This window comes from Nicotiana sylvestris, chromosome 9 (assembly GCF_000393655.2).
Source record: "Nicotiana sylvestris chromosome 9, ASM39365v2, whole genome shotgun sequence".
Classification (NCBI taxonomy): Eukaryota; Viridiplantae; Streptophyta; class Magnoliopsida; order Solanales; family Solanaceae; genus Nicotiana; species Nicotiana sylvestris.
This window is the reverse complement of record NC_091065.1, coordinates 68200184-68209218: the sequence shown is the minus strand read 5'-3', so window position 1 is coordinate 68209218 and position 9035 is coordinate 68200184. Positions and strand designations below refer to the sequence as shown.

At 40.4% G+C, this 9035-nt stretch overlaps 1 protein-coding gene across 1 annotated transcript; it reads right to left on the bottom strand.

Annotated features, from left to right (window-relative positions):
- Positions 1-5606: 5606 nt before the first annotated feature.
- On the bottom strand, positions 5607-8441 carry LOC138877713 (uncharacterized). The gene is made up of 4 exons (XM_070157341.1): positions 8345-8441; positions 7600-7736; positions 6305-6890; positions 5607-6028 (listed from the first exon to the last, which is right to left on the bottom strand). Exons 1-4 carry the CDS (start codon positions 8439-8441, stop codon positions 5607-5609), a joined length of 1242 nt encoding a protein of 413 aa, XP_070013442.1.
- Between the last annotated feature and the right edge of the window lie 594 nt (positions 8442-9035).

Here is a 9035-nt window from a genome sequence, read left to right as displayed (position 1 = left end):
CAGAATGAGAAAAACAACCGACTCACCAGAGAAATGAAGAAATAATTGTGAAATCTACCTCTCATGCATGAAACAAACAGTGCGAGACATCTCGGCCAGGTTTAGGATTTCCATAAGGCTTGAAATGAGCTAAACTCAATACTAATCAATTGTTCTTTTCAAGAACAATTGATTAGTATAAACTTCAACTCAAACCGAACCTTAAAAATACTTTAATTTCTGGAAATGAAACAAATTAGGGCTTGACCTCAGATTTGAAATTCGAACAGATGGAGAGGGATTCGAAGGAAGTTGTTCTAGGTTTTGGGAAGAGGATAGGCCAGGGTTTATGGGGTGTAAATTTGGTGGGGGTTTAAGGTGGCGCCGCCACCGAAGAGGGTGAGGAATTTGGGGCGGCGCTAGGGTTTGGTCTGAGATAAAGCTGAAGTGAAGGGGTACGAGATTAAACTGAAGGGGTTCAGACAATTTTATTTAAGATGGGGGAGGGTTCCTTGGCCGTTGGATGAAGTCAAATGGATGACCAGTATTAAATTAAAACAAACAAACTCCAAACGGCGTAGTATTGGCCCTATACTACGTCGTTTGGATTGTCTAAACACCAGATAGTTTGGACCGGGTAAAGGCATGGGTTGTGGGCTGGACTGAATGGATTTTTGGGGAAAAATGGATTGGGCCTGGGGAAATTCAATTGGAATAGCCCAAAAATCAGACTTCTTTTTGATTCTTTTCTTTTCCATTCAATTTCCAATTTTCTTTTTCTTTTCAAATTAGATTAAAACCTAAATTAACTCTGAAACCAAAATTAACCTATCAAATTAAGCTAATTACCCGTTATAGTATTTACAAACATTAATAACTCCTAAATTAAAGAAAAACTATAAAATTCAAAAAAAAAAAAGTTAAAATGCAAAGTGAGTTTTTTTTTTTGTGATTTTTCAATTTTACAAAACAACTAATTTACTAATTAACCTAAAAATGTAGAAATAAATCTTAAATACAAATGCAGAGTATTTTGTATTTTTATGAATTAAATAAAATTAAACACGCATAGAAAAACTGAAAATAATTAGTGAAAATTCTACAAAAATTCCTAAAATGGCAGATAATTAAAAGAAAAATCTATTTCTTTGGGATTCTGTAGGAGTAGTAATTCATGTAGGGCAAAAATCACGTGCTCACTGCTTCCCCTCTTTGCTCGGAAACATGAAGAGTTTTCGTGCAATGATAAAGTGAGTGGATACAAGCGATTTTTGCTTGTTTGAATACTCCGTGGGAAGCATTTTTGAAAGATTTGACCGCACTCTACTTCCGAGGTTGCCTACATATCCTTGGATATAAAGGAATCAGGTCAGTGTAGTTTGGGAAGTTTCGGTAGCTGGGACTACCAGGAAGCTGTGATTTCACTGTTGTTGTTGCTGCTACTGCTTGCTGAACCCCTTATTACACCAAGCCAAAATAAAAGAAGCTAGACTAAACTACGATCTATGAATTACAAGAATCCTATCTATATTTTCAAACTTGATCTTGCAGTTTCTGTTGCTCTGTTGACTTGTACTCTCCAGGTGAAATTCCTTTGTTGCTGACTTGAATTGTATTCTGAGGTGCTTTTCCTTTGTTCTCTAGGCGGGCGCCTGATTACTGAACTTGAACCGTCTTCCTTTGAACATTGCTTCCTTCCCTTTATTTTCCAGGTGGACACCTGATTACCAACATTTGAATTATTTTCCTTTCCTCCGACACTTGACTTGTGTTCCCTTTGTTTTCCAGGTGGGTGCCTCATTGCCGGACTTGCACCGTCTTCCTTTGAATGTTGCTACCTTACCTTTGTTCTCCAGGTGGGATCCTGATTACCAACACTTGGATTGCTTTCCCTTTGTTCTTCAGGAGGGTGCCTAATTACCAACATCTGCACTGTTTTTCCTCGAAACTTGAACTGCTTCTCTTTGTTCTCCAGGTGGGCTCCTGATTACCGATACTTGAATTGCTGCTTCCCTTTATTCTTCAGGTGGGCTCCTGATTACCGACACTTGAATTACTACTCCCTTTGTTCTCCAGGTGGGCTCCTGATTACAACCACTTGAATTGCTTGTCCCTTTGTTCTTCAAGTGGGTTCCTGATTACCGACACTTAAATTACTGCTCCCTTTGTTCTTCAGGTGCGCTCCTGATTACCGATAGTTGAATTGCTTCTTCCTTTGTTCTTCAGGTGGGCTCCTGATTACCGACACTTGAACTGCTTCTCCCTTTGTTCTTCAGGTGGGCTCCTGATTACCAACACTTGAATTGCTTCTCCCTTTGTTCTTCAGGTGGGCTCTTGGTTACCGACGCTTGAATTGCTTCTTCCTTTGTTCTTCAGGTGGGATCCTGATTACCGACACTTGAATTGCTCCTCCCTTTGTTTCTCTAGGTGGGTGCCTGATTGCTTGACCCTGGACTGCTTTCTATTCTCGAAACTCGTGTTATTTTCTCTTTCTCTCCAGGTGGGTGTCTGATTACAATAGAATAGACAAAACAAAGAAAACTTTTCTGCCCCAGTTTGGTATCTGGGCACATCTGTGAGTATTAATTGAATTGTGTTACCCAATATCTCTAAGAATTTAAAAGCTAGATCCCATTATCCAGGAGGGTCCTGAAAACTTCTAGTTAATTGACAGTTTTTAAACTAAATGATATTTCCTAAAGGTATGACTTCTGCCAAATCTTGTTATCTGTGAAGATCTTAAACTAAATCTCATTATCCAGGAGGGTCCTGAAAATTAAAATCAAATCTCCTCTTAAGAGTGACAACTTTAAGGCTAAATTATATTTCCCTACGGCAGAACTTATGCTAAATCTTGTTATCTAATGGAGGTCTTAAAGCTAAGTCCCATTATTCAGGAGGGTCCTAAAAATTTCAAATTGAATCCTATCCTAAGAATGAAAACTTCAAAGCCAACTTATGTTTCCTCAAGGTAAAGCTTGTTAATCATGAATGTTTTGAATTCTAAACTAGGTCTCATTGTCTAGGAGGGTCCTGAGGATTTACGGTCGAACCTGTCCGGTACTTTCTTTCTTTACGGAAGGTTTCTTCGAAGCAAATGGAATTCTCTGCCCCTGTTTCAAATCAAAGAAAAATCTTGTCAGTTTAAAATATGGTGGTTAGTTTGTGGCATTCTTGATGAAGGTGGCCTCTCCGCTGCTGTGCCTTTGCTTTGACTTGTTGCCTTGAACCGGCCAAGAACCGTTTGACTTTCTGACTGACTCTCAATTTTGGGACCTTGGATGACCTGAGTGTCCTACACCCACACCGTTGCTTTACATTTCTTACCTTTCTACCTGAACCTCTGTATCTCCCACAAGATTACTAAACCATTCGACCAATGGAAATTTTACTGACACCTTATTTCCCACTTTACATCATGCTATCTCTGGTATGCTTTGGCCACACTCTGCTTTGTGCAATTGGAAGTTGGTAGTAAGCTTTGAAATCCCTTCTCACTTGCTCAAACAAAACTGACATTGGAAAAATCTTAGAGAAATAAACCCAAGAGAAATGAAATGCAATGACTTCGAGAGTTAGGAATAAAGAAGAAAATCCAAAATTGGATGATTGTTTGAGAGGGAAAAAGAAAAGAGACTTATCTGAGTGGAACAACTGGTGCCAATGATCATGACATGTATTTCGTATTAATCAGCCCAGCCTATTTAAACAATCGCCTTTCAGTTGTCATACTTTATGCCCTCCATAACCCAAATTCTTCACCAAATCACTGGCCTTGTTCGGCCTGCGGTGCCCTGAAGGGTTTTCACCAACAAACCTCTCTCATTTGTTCATCTCTCAACTCACTGTCGCCTTACGGTGCCTGTGAAGGTTTTCACCAATAAGACTCTCTCATTTTTTTAAAATTTCTCTTAGTTTTCCATCGCCTTACGGTTCCCGTGAGGGTTTTCACCAATAAGACTCTCTCATTTTTCATTTTCTTGCTCCGGACGGAGTGTTGCCCCTGATATGAATCACTTCTATTTGCTCGACTTGGCATCTCTCGAAGACTGGTCGGAAGGTCTTTCTTTGTACTATAATGTGGGCTTTTGGATAAGGTTAGAAAGAAAGGATATTAAAAGGCTCAAGTAACTTGAATGAGTTTAAATTTACAACTCTTGGAATCTGATTTCTTACAACAACCACAACTTTCTTCCCCAGTTTCTTTGCTTGGGGACTTTGAATTTTTATTTTGATGGGACCGAACCATGAGTCTGCCTACGTATCCTTAAAAGGAATCATGTCGAACGTAGTTCATGTCTTAGGAATTTTTTTGTTGTTGGGATTTATCTTTTTCTTTTTCTCTCTCTCTTTTCTTCTCTTTTTTTTCTCTTCTTCTTTTTTTCTCTTTTTTTCTTTTCACTCTTTTTCATTCTTTTCTTTCTCTTTTTCTCTTATCTTTTTCTCGCTTTTCCTTTACTTATCTTGTGCGTTCGTGTTTCTGAATTTTGTTACTGATTCCAAAAGAGGGGTATGAAAGGAAATAGATAAGGCTCAAAGGGATAATAAAGGATAAAGTGTTTAGATAGCAGAATAAAATGCCTTCGTCATTCTAATCTTCAAAATAGGCCAAGTACAAATAATTAGACAAACCAAAGAAATCATACATAATATCTTTTGACTACATCAGAATTGATAGCCATATCTACACATTTGCCTTCTATATCTATCAAATACAAAGCACCATCGAACAACACTCTCGTTATGATGAATGGCCCCTGCCAATTTGGGGCGAACTTGCCTTTTGCTTCAGCCTGATGTAGAAGGATGCATTTCAATACTTGCTGACCCACTTCAAATTTCTGGGGATGCACCTTCTTGTTGTATGATCTCGCCATTCTCTTTTGATACAACTGGCCATGACACACTGCTGCCAATTTTTTCTCATCAATCAAACTTAATTGCTCTAGACGGGTTTTGACCCACTCATCATCATCAATTTTGACTTCAGCAACAATCCGAAGGGATGTAATTTCGACTTCCGCGGGTATCACTGCTTCAGTGCCATATAACAACAAATAAGGAGTTGCACTTACTGAAGTGCGAACAATAGTGCGATAACCCAACAACGCAAAAGGAAACTTCTCATGCCATTTCTTGGAACCTTGCACCATTTTCCGAAGTATTTATGTTATTGTTAGGTACCTCGACTGCTCCGTTCACCTTGGGGCGGTATGGGGTGAAATTGTGGTGTGTAATCTTAAACTATTGACACACTTCCTTCATCAGATGACTATTAAGATTAGCACCATTATCTGTGATGATCACCTTTGGGATTTCGAACCGACAAATGATATTTGAATGAACAAAATCGACCACTGCCTTCTTGGTCACTGACTTGAAAGTTTTAGCCTCAACCCACTTCGTGAAATAGTCAATGTCTACCAGAATGAACCTGTGCCCATTGGATGCTGCTGGCTCAATTGGTCCGATGACATCCATACCCCAAGAAACAAAGGGCCATGGTGCGGACATCGTGTGCAGTTAGACATCGGGGAATGAATCAAATCTCCATGTACCTGACATTGATGGCACTTGCGCACAAAACTGATGCAATCTCGCTCCATGGTGAGCCAATAATAACCTACTCAGAGAATCTTCTTTGCCAGAACATACCCACTCATATTCAGCCCGCAAACTCCGAAATGTACTTCGGTCATGATAGTTGTGGCTTGTCTAGCATCTATGCATCTTAACAATCCAAGATCTAGGGTTCTTTTGTAAAAAACTCCTCCACTGAAGAAAAATCCACTTGCCAAATGATGAATTGTTCTCTTCTGATCCCTTGTCGCTTGTACTGGATACACCCCCATCCTGATATACTCCCTGATGTCATGAAACCATGGTTCACCATCAAGTTCTTCTTCAGTCACATTATAGTAAGCATGCTGATCGCGAACTTGGATATGCAAAGAGTCAATATAAGCCTTATCTGGATGATGTAAAATTGACGCCAAGGTAGCCAAGGCATCAGCAACCTCATTATGGATCCTTGGAATGTGCCCGAATTCTATTGATCAAAATCGTTGACAAAGATCATGTAGACATTGTTGATACGGTATAATCTTTAAATCTCACGTCTCCCATTCTCCATGAATCTGGTGCACCAGAAGGTCCGAGTCTCCCAAGACCAAGACTTCCTAGATTCCCATATCTACAGCTAGCCTTAAACCCAAAATGCATGCCTCGTACTCAGCCATGTTGTTGGTACAATAGAAACGAAGCTGAGTCGTAACAGGGTAGTGATGCCCTGTTTCAGAAATAAGTACAGCTCCTATCCCAATGCCTTTTATGTTAGCAGCCCCATCAATGAAGAGTTTCCAACTGGTATTTTCCTCCTTATCGACCTTGTCAACGTGCATTACCTCTTCATCAGGAAAATAAGTCTTCCAAGGTTCATATTCTTCATCCACGGGGTTCTCGGCCAGATGATTGGCTAGAGCTTGGGCTTTCATCGCTGTCCGAGTCACATATATGATGTCAAACTCTGTGAGCAAGATCTGCCACTTTGCAAGCCTTCCTGTAGGCATGAGCTTCTGAATGATATACTTCAAAGGATCCAGATAAGAGATGAGGTAAGTAGTGTAGGATGACAAATAATGCTTCAACTTATGTGCTACCCAAGTCAGGGAACAACATGTCCTTTCAAGGGGAGTATGCTCAACCTCATAAGACGTGAACTTCTTGCTGAAATAGTAGATACCTTGCTCTTTCCTGCCAGTGATGTCATGCTGACCCATCACATAACCAAATGAGTTATCCAATATGATCAAATAAATAATCAAAGGTCTTCCAAGTTCCGGCAAGACCAACACATGTGGGTTTGACAAGTACCCCTTTATCTTATCGAATGCTTCCTGACACTCATCAGTCTATTTGACCGCAACATCCTTCTTTAGCAGCTTAAAGATAGGCTCGCAATTTGTTGTGAGCTGAGCAATAAACCTGCTGATGTAGTTCAGCCTCCCTAATAGACTCATCACCTCGGTCTTGTTCTTTGGCGGTGGCAATTCCTGGATAGCTTTGATCTTTGACAGATCCAATTCAATGCCCCGCCGACTGACTATGAATCCCAACAACTTCCCCAAATGCACACTTTGTAGAATTAAGCTTAAGATTGTACCTGTGGAGCCTCTGGAAAAACTTTCTCAAATCTCTGACGTGGTCAGACTGCTTCCTGGACTTTATGATCACATCATCTACGTAAACCTCGATCTCCTTGTGTATCATGTCATGGAATATGGTTGTCATCACCCTCATGTAAGTTTCCCTAGCATTTTTCAAACCAAAAGGCATGACCCTGTAGCAATATGTTCCCCATGGCATGATGAATGCCGTCTTTTCTGCATCTTCCTTATCCATTAACATCTAATGATAGCCCGCATAGCAATCCACAAAAGACCCAATCTCATGCTTGGCACAATTATTAAGCAAAATGTGGATATTTGGTAGTGGGAAGTTGTCCTTTGGACTTGCCTTATTGTGATCACGGTAATCAACACACACCCTGGTCTTACCATCCTTCTTTGGCACAGGCACGACATTGGCTAACCAAGTGGGATATCGCGTGACTCGAATGACCTTTGCTTCAAGATGCTCTGTGACCTCTTCTTTAATTTTCACACTCATGTCGGTTTTGAACTTTCTCAACTTCTGCTTAACAGGAGGAAATGCTGGATCGATTGGCAATTTGTAGACCACCAAATCGGTACTCAAGCCTGGCATGTCATCATATGACCATGCAAAAATATCCTTATACTCAAACAATGCTTTAGTTATTTCTTCCCTGATTCGTGGTTCAAGATGGACACTTATCTTAGTTTCTCTGAAATTATCTGGGTCCCCTAATTTTATTGCTTATGTAACATTCAGGTTAGGCTTTGGTTTTTCTTCAAAATGACTCAATTCCTTACTAGTCTCTTCAAAGGCCTCATCCTTATCATATTTTGATTCTTCATCACACTCTATTTCTTGGATTATTATTTCAGAATTAGATTGACTTTTAAGACTGGGCCGAAGATTCCTCATGCATGTCATGTCATTGAAACCAGCATAAAAAGAACTGTATGGAGAATAAAAAGAAAGCAAAAATAAAACTATCAGGAGTGATGGAAAGGGAAATTGCATTTCATTAAAATAAAGGATAATAGGGTTTGTACATCAACAAGCGAAAAATAAAAGTCTGGGTCACAACCCTGGAATGACCTAGATATAAAGGAAAACAAAACAAACTATCAAGACTCCTTCCGGGTAGGGAGAGGAGTAGCCTTCCAATTGTTAAGCTTTGTATTCGGCCCAACGAACTGCACGTCCGCGTTGCTAGAACCTTCTCCAACCTCTACCATGTTCACATCATCAAAAAACCTCTGGAACCTTTCAATTAACTCCTCATCAATGTCGACCAACGAACTTGGAGCTGTCATCACTGGGCGTTTCCTGGGCGCGAGATAGGCTTTAGAAGTGTCCACGCCCTCTATTTCAACTTTCTAGCCCTTTTCACATTTACTGTTGTGGGTTTGAATCCAAGACCGAACGTACCTAAGTTTTCAGGGAGGGACACTGGCTGTATGATATCCTGCAGAGATGCACCAAGACCTTTACTGGGCACAAAGCCGTTTTTTAGCATTTCAGAGGCCACCATGACTGATGCGGAGGTTACCTTTGGTGTTGGAACACATTTCCCTTCTGGAACTTTCTCGACTGACACTGTTTCAAAAACCTGATAGACCCAGGGCCCTTTGTCATATTCAACCTCAATGAACAGGACAATGACATCACTCTGAGCACACAAATTATCCTCGCCATGCACGACGATCTCCTGTCTATCCCATTCGAACTTGACCATCTTGTGCAGAGTGGACGAGACTGCTTTGGTGGCATGAATCCAAGGTCGACCTAATAGCAAATTGTAGGAGACATCTACGTCCAGCACCTGGAACTCCATGGTGAATTCCACTGGTCCTATTGTCAACTCAAGTACTATATCACCAACTGAATCTTTCCCTCCACCGTCAAAT

Excerpts from the sequence above, each read along its gene's own strand:
- LOC138877713 (XM_070157341.1), bottom strand. The coding sequence starts at position 8,441 with ATGACAGCTCCAAGTTCGTTGGTCGACATTGATGAGGAGTTAATTGAA. Across the intron at positions 7,737-8,344 it reads CATGGTAGAGGTTGGAGAAG|GCTTGAGTACCGATTTGGTG; the intron begins GTTCTAGCAACG and ends ATGACATGCCAG. Across the intron at positions 6,029-6,304 it reads TGGGGCTGCTAACATAAAAG|AATTCGGGCACATTCCAAGG; the intron begins GCATTGGGATAG and ends TTTGATCAATAG.